The sequence below is a fragment of the Phalacrocorax carbo genome, chromosome 24 (assembly GCF_963921805.1).
Source record: "Phalacrocorax carbo chromosome 24, bPhaCar2.1, whole genome shotgun sequence".
Classification (NCBI taxonomy): Eukaryota; Metazoa; Chordata; class Aves; order Suliformes; family Phalacrocoracidae; genus Phalacrocorax; species Phalacrocorax carbo.
This window is the reverse complement of record NC_087536.1, coordinates 1,289,474-1,304,585: the sequence shown is the minus strand read 5'-3', so window position 1 is coordinate 1,304,585 and position 15,112 is coordinate 1,289,474. Positions and strand designations below refer to the sequence as shown.

Here is a 15,112-nt window from a genome sequence, read left to right as displayed (position 1 = left end):
CTCTGCTTTCAGAGATACTCGCTTCATGGAACAAGCTTCTTGCCTAAGGTTTCGATTGTGCTACTTCAAGGTCTTATCAAAAGCATAACTCAGTCAAACCAACCCTAAAGCCATTGGCCATCAACAATGTAGTCTCCCACTATTCTGTTATCTGAAAATCACATTCACCTTCCTCCCTGAGAAACACCCTAGGTCCATTGATAAATATTCCCCAGTGCCTCTAGATCAACTACTCTGCAAATAAACCAACTTCAGAGAGATATTCTTATGCTCCTGTCTCCCACTTGATCTATGAACAAGCATACTCAGCGAGGTAGAAGGGCAAACACTTCAGTGCCCATCACTTCCAAATTAAAAAGCAGGCCGCCCCGAACATATTTGGTTTATGAATTTAATTTCTGTTCTGATTTTAAATTCAGTTTTTTGGACTTCTGCAAAGCTTCAGAAGTCACCAAACGCTGGGATTTGGGTTTGGACTCCCAGTTAAGAGCCAGCATCTCTGTCAGGTCGCCTGAATTTTTGTTGTGTGTTCGCACGCCTTTTCAAGAGGCAGGCAGTTCCACAATCCTCCAAAATGTATGTGTAGTAGAAAAGTTGGAGGGGGCTCAGGAGTTCAGGTTTAGAGAAACTCCTGAGTAAAATATACAGAAGAAGATCAGAGAAGGCAATAACTTCTACGTGGCATTATTTGTCTACCAATGAGTACAAGTTAAAGCCATGGCCTCAGCCCCCGCTCAACTCTAACAAGCCTACTCTAGCACCCATGCAGGACTCCAGACAGCTTTCCACTCTTTGTGAACATGGTTTCATGTGGGATTGCAATGCTAAAGCCTTCTGTCTAAGCTGAAATCCTAAACTGAAAAGGCAGCTCCCCCCATAAAAGCTGAAGGCAAAAAGACAGACAAGTAGCAGGGTTTGCAGCCCCCTTGTACCAGCTCCAACAGCAAACATGTGTGCTTCAGTGTACCTATTGCATAAAAGGGAAACTGCCCCACTTCCCTACCAGAGAATTATTAACCAGATTCCTTTGTTTAACATTTCCCAAAGAGCACCCAGACACAGTTTAGAGGCACGATAACATGCATCTAGTTACCCTTTCAAATCCTTCGTGCATGTATGTGTCACCTCCAGGAAGGACTTTCTGCAGCTCTTCCAGTCCCTGGCGTATCTGCTCCCTGAAATGAATGCAGATGGATTGTTAGATCCATGATCAGATTTCTCAGGAGTTGATATCCAGGTGAAGACATGCACGGCAGAACCAGACACAGAGTGGGGGAAAAAAAGAGATTACGCAATGTTTATATAGGCTAAGGTAGCGTCTGGGGAGATAGCTTTCTGAGGATGTGGAAAATAGAGCAGATGTGTTCCCAGTGTTCCCACAGCCTGGGGAAAGCACCACAAAAGCAGCATTTCCTAAGTCGCTATCCATACATTTCTTTCTAAACAAATATTCCCTGTGTAACCCTGGTGAAACTTCTGATGCAGAAGCAGAGCAGCTGACTTGCACCTGGCTCACTTTCCTAACTTATGCTTGCTGACTTGACTATACCACTGTAATCAAACATCCACAAAAAAATGACACAATTTCAAACCATCCTGGCAACTCCACTTTATCTGGACATTATGCCTTCAGTTCCTGTTCAAACTGACTTGAAGATTAAAGCCTTTCCCAATAGCTCATGATTCAGGGTATCTGCTAGTTTTTTTTAGAAATCCCAGGCACAGTGACAGATCAACTGCCGGCTAAATGGGGTGGGCACCCATTTGTTGTTCCCCTGAGCTGCAGACACCAAATTCTGGAAGCCGAGTACAGGCCAGACGTCTTAAATATCAAGATAAAACCCTACAATGTGTGTGGTGTATCTATAGTGGCGAACTATACAATCTCCATGGGAAACCGATTCAGTCACTGCATGCAGGACCACACTGACACTGCAAGACCGAATGCCAGAAGTCAGTTGTGTCCCTGCACATTTTAACTACTTCAGAAAATCCAGTTTGTGTGATCATCGCATACTCTGTCTCACATTCATGAGGCTGACTGCAGCAGTGCATTAACATTAGCCAGTCTACAGAGCTGTAGCTCCCACAGGAAGAAAAGAGTATCTGTTTTCGCAATAGGTTGGATTATCAAACATTCAAGAACCCATTCTGTGCCTGCGATATCCCGGACTAGTTAGACACTGAGCTGTATATCACAGGCGGGCTAGGGGCACATACTTCCTCCATTCAGCTACCCATGCACATACCAAGCCAAAGCTGAATATCAAAATCTTGTGATCAGAACTATTTTTCAAAAGCGAACACTGGAATTTTAAAATACACAGCAAAGGTCTTTAAAATATGTGAATCCAGTCCGATCAGATGCACACAGTTTTTCCAAAAGGGATGCTAAGCACCCTCAATCTTCACGTTCAGATACTGATACCCCACATGGAAGCATGGGCACAGTAGAAGAAGTTTTGCCACTACTCCAGCTTCCCTGTTAAGAAAGGCCAGTGTTAACTAAGGGACCAGCATGAAGCCCACACCTTGTTTGCCATTCCTCCAATAAAAACCAGCAGCTCTCCAGTCACCTGGCTTTTAGTCGAATACCAAATCAATATCCTGTTCCCAGTCAACATTTCTAGGACAGCTGGATAAATATGAAATACATTTCCACATGGGAAACACTTAAGTCTCATTGTTTAGAGCCTTAACTGACTAAAGATCTTTGCAACAGGGTGTGCTCACAGGGTGGGAGACAGAAAGGGGCAGGGAACAGGTTGTCCTCTGGCGCCACATTAGATGTGGTTCATTCTGTTTATACATATTGTTGCAGAAAGTGGCAGGAGGTGCTTAGGCTGGCTGGGTTTAATGACATTTTTCAAGGTTGGTATGTATGTGGACTGCTCTTTAGGAAAGTGGCCAGTTTTCTATCCGCTCCTCTATAGCAGCTGCTCTGGTATGCAATTTCATAGACATCCAATATGTAAAACACATGCTGACTTATACAGTCTTCACATGCGTTACATATATTTTTGCTCCACGTGGCAATGAAGTTAACAGAGGAAGCAAGAGTGATTAAGAGATCCAGCTCTCCTTGAAGAGAGTTTAAAATAAAAAAAGTCTGTCCCATAGATTTTACTGGGACTAACTTGGGGATCTACAAGGGGACGACAATAATATGCTTCAGAAACATGGCAGTCAAACCTTCATTGCCCCCAAAAATACACCCTTGCAATCCATCCTAAACACGGTTTGCCTATAACATACCTTCAGCCCTCTGAAGAAATCATGTTCACCTCTACCTCAAGACTATGAGTATCAGCTATGGCTTTCAAGTTTGTTTTTATGGGAAGGGAGTTTCAACTCTTTGTTCACAGAAGAAACTCCCTAAGGATGTTTTAAAGGCAATAAGGCTCTTGTTCTCTGACAAAAGCCTGAAAATCTGTGGAAGGCAGACTCCTTCGATAAAAGCAGTTTGAGTTAAAACCCTAATTGTTGACAAAAAGACATTTAGAAGTTAAAAGTGAAAAAGCAACCTCTGCCTTAGAGGCCTTAATGCATTCTAGCAGAATGAGCATCATATGTGAAAATGGGCGGGTGATTCAAACAATTAAACTGAGAAGCACAAAGGCGTCACAACACTGCTCACAGTGGACTGCAAATCACTGAGCAAGGAAGGTGAAGGAAGCTACGACAAGGACACAAAAGCTGCTGTGCACCTTTAAATCTCTTCTTACCTGTCTTCTGTTAACCTCATTAGAATTGTCCCTCTAGTTGAAAAAACAATGAAGGACATCCTCAGCTGAGGGCTGGAGAAGAAGAGAAAAAAAAGTTATTCTGGCGGTCCAGACCAGAGCTTACTGTGTGTGTAACACCAAATGCACTGACTGCTGTCTGGATTATAACTCAACAGGATGAAAGACAGGAATAAGCAGCAAAAGGTGTTTTGCCCTGGGCCTCCCTAGTGAAGGCAAACCACGAGGAATCCCTCTAAAAGATGTAAGTAGTGCTTGCATCATGACCTTAACATTGCTAAAGCAAGAAAGGCTTAAGTGCATCCTGGTATCACCATGGAGATGAAGGAAGGTTAGTTGTGTTTATCATACCACATCCCACCCACTGGCCTGGGGCGATTTTCATCCAGTCTCAAGGCGTTCAGTGCCTGAAAGCTACAGCCTCAGGCCTCTCCCTGCAGACCCAAACGTCTGTACCTCAGGCAGCAGCCAGCCATCTCAGAAACAGAGGATTTCATACCCACAAAAATACGATTTGATCCATGGAAGTCGGGCAGGGAAAAAGGGAACGGTTAACTTATCTACTCCTATTTCCTGCATGACAGAAGCCTGGGGAAAAGCAGTCAATGGGATGATCTGAGAAAAGCATTAAGTAGTCCCCTGGTAGAAAGCATCAGGTGTTACTTGACTGCGGCTGGGAGCACATCTCCTAGCTGCCGGCACACACCCACCTCCTCATTCAGTCACCTGCAAAGCAGCGCTTCTTACCTTATGAACTTGCGGGCCAAGTGTTCCACAAAATGATATATTTCATTCCAATGGTGCAGGACACTTCCTGATCTAGGGAAACAATTATTACAGGAGATATGAGTTTAATTGCTGCTGTTGTAGTTTCTCCAGCCTAACGTTTCGTTACTCATTGCTCAGCTAGTCATTTGGTTTTATTTTGTTTAACGCTCACTGTTCATATTCTTCCTTTAAAGAGATATTAAACCATAAGTGACATTTCCTACTTAACTTTGAAAAGCAAGAATAATTTACGCTCCATGCAAGTGTTTGAGGCTACGCTTGGCAATAACATATGGCAGTTACGCTAGACCTTTAGCACAGCCTTAAACAAATAAACCTTGCGTGAGTGAAGACCTGTCTGCAAACTATTTTAGATTAATTCCACCAACTCACTTGCCATACCATTATGCAGAGCTTTTAGCTCAAGTGTACTTTGAGAATAAAATGTGGATTATTAAACTTCTCTAGCATCTCCACTGTGCTAGAGATTATGAAATGTAAAACACTCTAGGTCCACAGCTCAACTGTTCTGGCTAATTCTTTCACACCTCAGTTAAAAGCAAAACAAACTAATTTTGCTCCTCAGGAAAATAAACCATAGACTATAACAGGATCAGGCTATTCTTATTTATGTTGTAAGGATCAGGCAAAAAAATAGGCTAATCAGAATCTTTCAGCACTAAATGCCCCTTCTGGCATGAACATTCTATGAATAGTGGAATATTAATATTGGGAAAAAAAGTCCTTCCTAGAGTTGGAAAATAAATGTGATGTGTCATCCTTATTTAATTTGTTGACTACAATTAAAAATATTTATAGGGGAAATAACCATTCCAGCTTTAATAGAAACTTCATTGATCTGCGGGCTGAGGAAGAAAAGATGTTTTTTCTCTTCACAGAAAGAAAGGGCATCTGACCTGACTCTGTTCTACCTTAGATCCGAGAACGCAAGTGAATAGCTCTGAATAGATCCACTCAAGTACTGCACACCTGGAGCAGCCAGCCCCAGCCTGGCTGCAAATAGCATTACTTCACTTCCTAGCAGCATGACGAGCATTCAAACCACATTGTGCAGGTCATACAAATTTCCTTCCCTATTCTTCCCGCACCTGGTTTTCATTTACAGCCATTCAGTAAAATCCTTGGCCTTACCCACTTGCTCCATGATACCTTAAGACATTCTTTCTCTGTATGACCCTAATATACCCAAAGGCGACAGCAGATGCCATGCAGTGAGGACCCTTGCACAGGTACAAGAGCACATGAGCCATCTGGAAAAACAGCAAATGCTCTGTCTCTCTTTGCACAAAGGACCTGATGCCAAATGTGCCTCTTTAAAGATAACCTTACAGGCACCCCTGGTTTGTCCATGGTTGTAAGGGACAGATTGCAGAGGAGACTTGATCGTAAGCAAATGCTAACAGTGCTAGACTACTTCTTGGCTCTCTTCCCTTTCACCAGACCAGGACTTGAAATCATTGCTTGTCCTCCACGCAACTGTGTATCAGAGAGGACCAAAGAAACACCAATAACAAGGGTCTTGATAAGCTAATTAAGCCACACAGACAGTGGGAAATTTGGTGTCTTAAAACAGATGAAGGGCAAGGCACATCAGGACTTGATCTCAAATGAGAAACTTAACCCACACTGCATCCAAAGTACAAACTGATAGAACAGAGACACACAAAGCTCAGCCCCAGGTGCAAATTCCTCTCAGATGGATGGAATAACTCTGAGACCTGGAATGTGAGACGCACTCCAGTCCTGTCAATGCCAAATAGTCCAAATCATTTCTGAGAACTGGCCTGGAAAATAAATATTTATTGTCTTTTTATGGTGAGGCATAAAAGAAACACTTGACTTTATAGCAATGGTTACATCAGTCTCCAGAAGACAGATGAAGCCAAGGCTTTGTTAACCATCAAACAAATACTACGTCCTTCAGTGAAACATATGCTGCTTTAGACCAAATATCCACCTCTCAATAAAAGTGCACCTTGTTTAAGTTTCCCGTCTCCTGAACCATCTGGTAGCAGACACGTGGAGTTAAGACCCTTTCACAAGTACAGCCTAACTAACCTTCTCCAAGCCATCAGGTAAGACAACTATACTACACTTCATGTTAAGGGAAAACAGCCCTCAGCCTCCGCCAACACAGAAGCTCTAGCTAGTCCCCACTTACAACAGGACACTGCCCTAGAAGCTGCGTTAGCCTTTAAAAGTATAGTTTCTTCCTCTCCTTCATTATAAGCCTCTGAACAAAAGCTGATCATCACTTAAAATGACTACTGCAGCCAGGCAGCTGGGAATGAGATCCGGCCACAGAGCACAAAAGGTATGTAGGTCGTCATCTAAAACTCCTGTCATTTTCCATGGCTCTGAGAAATCATGCATTTTTTGAAGAAAGCATTTACCAGAATAAAGGTTAAAAACCAATAGCTCAGTTCGGTGATGTGCAGGTCAATAGCACATCCTGTTTAAGTGTTTGCCTTTCAACTGTTGTTTCACTGGTTTTAAATTGTTTGAGCTTTTTTTTCAGGTAAGCAGTGCTTCTTCACACACATATCTGCTGCACTGCCCCCGCTTCATCATCCTCACTCTGTTCTCCCACCAACAGTCCCATCTTTATGCCCTCTGGAGCAAAACTCCAAGCATCTGAAGTTACAGCTCTTTTTCCGTGAAACCTTCCCACATATCTATTAACACACAAGAGGAACAACCTGAAGTTCAAGAGCAGCAGAATGTTAAATGTCTATTTTAAGGAAACTTCTTACCATTGCTACAATCACAAAAACAAACCCACTTCATCCTACAAAAGACAGACAGTTTTTGCTTTCAGTTCCAAAGGCACTGAAGTGGGACAACTGGAACAGTCTACAAGCCATTCATTCTTTGTCTCTACCAGAGCAAGCTATAAAAGGGTCCCAAAATAAAGGCTCACACTTTTGCTGACCATATGTTGGTCCCTCTAGCACAGAAAGTTTTCCATCTGTAGCTAGACAGCTTGCAGTCTACTTGCAGTTAATTCCTCCATCTAGTCAAGCCCAGGTTTCAGTGGCTATCAGTGCCCAGATCTGCATTTAGAAAAAAGCACGCCTCTAATACATAAAATATACATAAATACTTCTGAAACACACTTCAGACTTGTTACAGTCTTCACTTGGCATAAAATGGACAAAACCAATAAAACTAACCCTTCTGAGGTCAACAGAAGGTTTATAAAATCAGCATTAGCTTACAGCTTTCAACTGTGTTAGTCAGAAGCTCTACAGTAAAAGACACTTGTCACTTGTAAGCTGAGGCAGGGCAGGAACTCTTAGTAGGATGACTATTTCTAAAGCCTAACTGTAAGACAATAAAAGCCAAATTTAAAATCGTAACCTCTTCATATTCCTGAAGAGAAACAAGATGATCAGTGAGCTAACACTCTGCAGCTGAATGGTTGATGCTATAAACCTGCAATTTAAGAAAAGGCTCATCCTGAGGATGCCAAATTCTCTTGCTGGAGAAAAGCCCAATAAATGGAAATTAAGACTAAGTAAACCATTATGCCTTTAACAAGAGAATGATACATTCTGTGGTCAGCTGCGCTGGAATTTTGTACATCTAAACTAAATCCGAGGGTGAGAGAGGATCAGTTGTCCAGTGGTTCCAGGCACAGAGAGCCACGCTCTGGCGAAACCCTGCCCTCCAGCAGTTGCTTTTCTCCTACTCACTGGGGCAAGATGCACTGTAACCCAAAGCAGCAGCAACTCAAACCTCCTTACAATTTGACTTCCTTGTACTGTTCAGACTCCTTATTTCCATTTCTGTCATTGCACCTTCTCAGAATAGCCATAGCTTTATTTAATTCACAAACTATGAGAAAACAGATTACAGCCCACAAATTCTTATACACAGACTTCACATGTGCACTGCAGCTGACAGAAGAACTTAAAGACACCTGATGCAGAGACTGATGTTGATCCAAATTCTCCTCAAACTTCCACAGTTTTGGAACAACTTCAAGAAGTCTTGTAGCTCTCAGAGGTGGCATTGACCCAAGAAGTTTTGCAGCATCTTTTTACTGAGCTCTTTAAAAATAATACAAATGAGTAAAAAAGTGTCCTTTGTCTTTCCAGGAGCAATTCTGAAAACACTACATAACACAAACATGTTAGAGAGGTGATGCAGTTCTTCGAGGAAACACTAATATCTTGTGCTACACTTCCCATGAGACTTCCACAGCTCACCAGAGATACTGTAAAAACATTTGAGATTGTCTATAGAGGTCCAGTTCAGACCAGGATAAGCCTCTAAGCCCCAAAAGAACATTCTTCTCTTCCTGATTGGCAGGGGGTATGTAAAAAACCACCTAACAAGGAAGAAATCATGGACTGAATTTACATCAAGCAGTAGATAAAGTGCAGAGTGCTGCAGGAACACACTTAATCCTGGATGTAAGGCAGCTCCCACCCACCTTTTAACAAGGAACAGTTAACCTTAGATCACCACTATCTCCAAACATGTACACAGGTCTTGATGGGCAAGGATTTCACATATTATTAACTTAGCTCATTGCAATTGCTTGCCTACAGCAGGCTTAGAAGTGAATTGCATTCCTTCGGGCAACAAGAAAAAGACACAAGAATGCGCCAATTCCTCCACACTGCATGCTAGCATCCCCCAACCCTCATGCTCAACCAAAGAAAAACTATGCCTCTGTATACTTGCAGCCCCCTGCCACCCAAACCAAATGCACACGCTGCTCTGGATTCAGGCCTGTAATTCCAGAAAAACAATCAAGGAACTGACCAGGTCAATGAAGATCAGAGATTCTTTTGAACCTATTTCTGCAGACACTCAATTTTACCATGACCTACTAAAGGCTTCTATTTCTTCAGATTCGAGCAGCTAGAATATTATTCAGCCCTGTAAGGGTCCTGTGGTTTGCTCTGTTGAAGGGCTCATGTTTCTCAGGGGAAGAGACACCACTACTGGAAGCAGTTCACACAGGTCAGTCTCACTGCCTGGCGGTGCAGGTATCTGCCTGCCCCTACATTCTTCCACACCCTGAGTGTAAATCTGGACGTAGTCCTGCTTAAGTCACGGTAACTACAGCAGCTAAAGCTAGATTCAAAGAAACAACTACTAGCTTCTTTGGAGCAGGAGTTTCACTTCAATGCAACTGGTTAAAAATAGATCAGCTGTCTGGCTGAATAGCGAAGGGGTCACAGGAAACAGCTTGGATTACTTGTTTCATTTTCCCAAGGACATTTTAGAGCCAAGTTTTCTTTCAGACATGTACAGTTCCTTGCATGTTTTCTGCACATGGGTATAAAATGCCTACTGTTTGCACACAACAGGCAAGGGCATAGGAAATAAGACCGTTGACATAGAGAGGATACAGCAAAAGAGTACTGAGAAGACATGCTCATTGTTATTCCTTCCTCCCTACCTGCAAATAAATTAATCTTGGGACCCTCCTCTACCTAACGTTCCAACTGTGCCTGTGTGGGTGTTTACACATTACAGCACTAGATACCGTGTCAGTCAGAGTGTGGGTCACAGTCTTCATTAATTAGTCACAGGGATGATATTTTTAGAATAACTGGACAACATCAGCAAAAACAAATGTTTGCTTTATGTTTATCAACATCTCACTGCTTCCTCATTCTTCCTTCTTAATGAAGGCTCTATATCTTATCTCATATTCAGGCAATAAATTCTTTGGCACCATCTTCTGCCATATGTTTTGCTACCATTCAGTCTGTGGGAGCCTCAATCCACGAAACCCCTCAGCACCATGGTAACGCAAAAGGACATGCTATCTAAGACCAGCTCTCTCAACAATTCTGCCAAAATAAGGAGGTCTTCCCTTGGTGTAACCTCCACTTTGAGTTGCTCAGCGCCCCGCATGACTAGATCCTGCACATAACCTAAATAGCAAATAGCATACAACTGTACTCTAGCGCACAGCTTGAGTTGTAGCCCTTTCCACCTTTCAACTACCTTACAATTCCTTCAGCAGCTCAGAATTCCAAGTTAGGTGTTTGCATGTGTAAAGCTATTTTTGTCCCTTTAGGTTTGCTGCATGTCAAGCAAGGATTCTCAAGAGATCTGGCAAACCCTAGTTTCCTCCAAAGTTGGACCACTGCACCAACAGCGCGACAACTTCAGTTTTACTTGGCAAAGAATTTGCCCAGCTCAAACTGCAGACCTCTGGGGTGTCTTTGCATCACTTTGGGAATATAACTCTGCCTGCCTGAGGTCCAGCGGTCACGGCATGAGAGGCCTTCTCCATTGCTACCTAAGCTATGTGAGAACTCTGGGAAGTGATAAAACACATGCAAGTGCACGCACAAAGATTAAGGATACTATTGTAACCCAGCAAGCATACCTGGTGTCACTCAAGCTTTTGTTCTGTTTGTGACAGACGCATCAAGCCATAGCATGATATGATTGTTTCCGAATGGCTGAATACGGGATTTTCCTGTCCTTCATGACAATGAGAAATGGGAGGTTTGCTTCAGGTCCTCTGAGCGTGCCATCTTCAGGGAGTCATGTCTCTGGCTGTCTGCAGACAGCCAGAGGAAACCTGGTTTCCCTTGAAGTGCTGACACAGCAAGTTTGCAGGAGCCTCCTAAGAAGAACGTTGCAGAGACCTAGAGCGTCGCTTCATGAGAACTGCCTGTAACACATGCTCTTTCCCAGGGGGTTTATGTGTTCATTTTGAAAGGCTTCTTGTGGCTAGAAACCTGCTTCAAGAGCCAGAGCTGTGACAGGGACTACGTACAGCACAGCAGCTGGAACACATCCAACGGGCAGCACACACATATGAGGGTGCTAAACGGACTTAAGCAGTCACTAAATCCAACCAGGCACTGAGGCAAAAGGGTCAGTAGAGGGCTCTAGCACTGGTGACTTCCAGGGCTATGTTTGTTGTTTTTACGTTACTCCTTTGATCCCAGAAAGTAGGTTGCTTAATATTTTAATGGCTTCCTTCCACCACTGAAATTAACATTTCATCTTTCAGAATTCAAAATCTCTGGTGTTTCAGTGTCCATCTTCAATTTCAGTAACTTTTAAACATTTCTAGAGCTATTTCAAAGAAAACAATGAGTCTATTATTATCATTTAATAGTTTGCCTGAAGACCTCTATAGGAGTCACCTCTCTCCGTATTCAGGACTTCAGCAGCATTTTTGAAAACATTCTCTAAAGAATTAGAAGGCAGAAAACCCAGGCTAAATAAGACTCATGTTTTTTAGAACTTCAGCTTAGCATCTGAGGAATGAAGGAAAGTTTTAAAGAGAACCTACTCCACCACAGTAAGTCTCCCATCAGCCTCCTCAAAGGCTAAACGATCGGGCCCGCAGCATATTGTACACACTAGTAGCTTAAATACCATAACTCTCCTCCAAATTCTACAGGAGACCAAGGACATTTTTACATCAGACCCTGATCGTTTCCACACCAGAAAAATCCCAGAAATAGGGATCCTGCAACTGTCAAAGCAGGATTGTTTGTTGGATACCTGGATACACTGAGGTAAGCCCGCCTACTTTAAAGTTTGTGCCGAGCTTCATATTTCCACCCAAATTCATAATCCCTTGAGCAAGCCTAGAAAGCCGTGCCTTTTAGTAAGAGGACAGCACAGAACTTGAAATAAGTGGTTGTTAAAATTACATTAGCTCCAAGGTATAACACCGCGCATCCATCACATTTGAGAAAACCTTGAATTCTGCTTCGACTTTCAGGGAAATGCAGTTTGCAAAAGCTGTCTGCAGTACAAATCACGCTCTGGGTTTGGGGTTTTTTTTTGTATGTAGCAATAAAAGCATCCCACCTAATGACTAAACAGCCTAAGCAATAAAATGTATTGGACAGGTTGATCTTTCCACTGAATAAAATAAAAACAATAAAAATCTTTCCCCTGGAGCATTAGGACAACTGGCACACTAAAATACCCAGTGTCTCAGGCTTACATTTTACCCAGTGTTTTGTAATAAAGTGTTATGTAATTCCAAGTCATTTATACTACTGGAATGTGGGAGCTACTGCAAAACACTCAGGAGGGTCAGTCAGAAAGCTTCATCTGCGAGCACTTTTGGCAACTTACAAATACTTTCCTGTCTCTGAAATTTATGGTTAATAATGTCAGCACCATGGCTCTGGCATGCATATTCTCCAGTATTTCCAAATCTTTGGTTCAAAATAACTATTCTTAATCAAGGAAATTAGGAGAATCACTTTAGCTAGTTACTTTTTTTTTATGCTTTTTTTGTAAATCGTTATATTGTTTCATCATGAAGCTTTCCAAAGCTCAGCACACATCTATTCCACATTGCTCCATCTACAACCTGAAGGCCTGTAAAGAGGCAAACTTACCGGTGCCAAGAAGGTGACACTATCACAACTGGTGGTGAAAAACTGAGGTAGAAGGTTATCTTCAGTATAAACAGTTAAGCAGTCAAAATATGCATTTGATTAACAGGAAACAAAGAAAATGTGACTCAGCATAGAGAAAATAAAGCTTTCTTTAAATAAGGCACTCTAGCTGTTTTCCATCACAATGGCCAAAATCAGACCCTTTCAAAGCGAGTAGCCACCTCTCAGAGCCCGGTCTTTACCTGCAAGTTGCTGCTCCAGAATCTTCAGAGCTAAGGAGCAAGCGGTGCAGAAGCACACCTCCAGGCAGGCGAGTTTTCCTCCACGTTTCAGCTACAGAATTAATGCCTGCAATAATAACTCTCCAGCCCCTGTTTTCATGAGTGCCTCAACCTTCACGGCTCATAGGGAAATCAGAGGTGACCAGGGTGCTGCCCTTCTCCCAGCCACTGTTTTAAGAAACTACAGGGTCAAGTACACAATAAACTTTCTATATCAGCCACAGCAAAATTTATACCTATTTGATCTAGAGCACAATGGGATTATATACTAGACCTATCAAAGAAGTTACAATAAATAAATAAAGCCAGAGTAGTAAGGAGTTTTGCAGGTCCCTTGGGGACACAGTGACTTCTACAAAACTAAATTCCAAAGAAAACCTCCTCGGTATCAGCATATGCCATTCCAGTTCATGCCTAAAGATTTCTTTGAAAAAGAACAGAGTAGAACTGACTTACTTGTCTAGAATGAAATACAAATCAAATCCTCCGTAACAGGCAGGACCACCGTTCTCTCTCTTTCCACCTTGTCCATCACAGGCTAGCATGAAAGTTGCTAGGAAGAGCCATTTGAAGCCAAATCTTAAGATGCTTTCCTTTGCAATGGCCATTATATCCAGAGCGGAGGAGAAAAAGAAATCTCTTCTTCCAAGGCTCCTTTATTTCACAGGTTTCTCCACAAAAGCCATTCAATGACCTTTAAATATGTATATATATAATTTTTTTTATTCCTTAAAACTCCACTTGAAACAGCTGTCCTCGAGAATTGCAAGACTTTCCCCTTGTTTCCCTTGCACTTCTGTTTCTTGGTTTCAGATTTCAAGATGCACAATACTGTATTTCACTTTTTTTTTTTTTAAAGGGACTTGACCCTCAGTCTCACTTGCAGCTCTCTGAAAGCAGCACCATTGTTTTACAAGAGAAGGAGCAGCCTCCTAACAAATCTTGCTTTGTCACAGACTTCAGAAAATACAGGGCGGGTTTGAGCCCCCCCCCCCCCCCCCTTAATTATTATTCTTACTATTAAGGATGGTTTTATTTTTCCTTGGCAAAAAAAGCTCAGAGAATGCCACCTTGTGGTGAAATCTCAAGCTGACTGGAGCCTCTGATTTTAAGCCTGTCGTTTGTGCACTGAGCATACTAAACCTGTACCACAGCAGCTTTAGATATGAGCACAGAAGCAGTTTGCCTACAGCAGTCAGGCAGCACTATGCAGAAACACCTTTATTTCCCCACGTAGGCAACATCTAAGTTTAAAGACCTTTAAAAACCTGGAGCAGCTTCACAAAACTTAAAGTGACAAGCCACACTCTGTTTCATCCCTTGTATTTCCTCAGAGAAATATCAAGCAACATCTGTGCCTATGAAACAGGCTCTCTCCTCTTACCATCCATAGCAAACTCATTTCAGCCACTAGAGCCTAAACCCTCCCTTTTCCAAGAACACTTGCTGGAAAACATAACTTCAGCTACACTTGTGCTTTCTGCCTCCTTCCACCAAGAACACCAGAAGTTCTAAAACCTAAGCAGGACAGCTTAAAAGCAAGAGCATTCCCCAGTCAGAACAGCCCCCTGTGGCAGCAAAAGCTAAACTAGAGCTCCCAGAGCAGGGGCTCATAGCCTTCCCTCTCCAACCTCTCAGGCTGTAGCAACACACCTGCTCTCAGAGTACTAACTGCTGGTTAGCTGGGCAGCTTCAGGCCTCGCATCAAGCATGGGAGAACCAGGTCAGGTTTCTGACAGGGGATGCAAGTGTACCTGAGTCAGGCTTTCAAGCTATTCTTTGTTGCTTAAAGATTAAAATTTATCTTTAAAAACTTCTTAGCAAAAGCAAACAATCTGAGGGAACACTGGGAAATGCAGCAGGATAGGTTCCAAGGGAAAACACCCAACAACACGATAACAGATTTTGACAGAAGTGGAAACATCTGGATTACAAATTAGCCAGGCACCTT

General features: G+C 42.6%; 1 protein-coding gene across 1 annotated transcript in view; it reads right to left on the bottom strand.

The window, feature by feature from the left end:
* The window catches only part of ANTXR1 (ANTXR cell adhesion molecule 1), a 110,976-nt gene extending 96,868 nt beyond the window's left edge, over window positions 1-14,108 (bottom strand). The window contains exons 1-4 of the mRNA XM_009510948.2: window positions 13,618-14,108; window positions 4,491-4,562; window positions 3,726-3,797; window positions 1,094-1,175 (exon numbers count right to left, since the gene is read on the bottom strand). Coding sequence (XP_009509243.2) covers window positions 1,094-1,175; window positions 3,726-3,797; window positions 4,491-4,562; window positions 13,618-13,769 — 378 coding nt within the window. The 5' untranslated portion in view covers window positions 13,770-14,108. The remainder of the gene's footprint in view (window positions 1-1,093; window positions 1,176-3,725; window positions 3,798-4,490; window positions 4,563-13,617) is intronic.
* Between the last annotated feature and the right edge of the window lie 1,004 nt (window positions 14,109-15,112).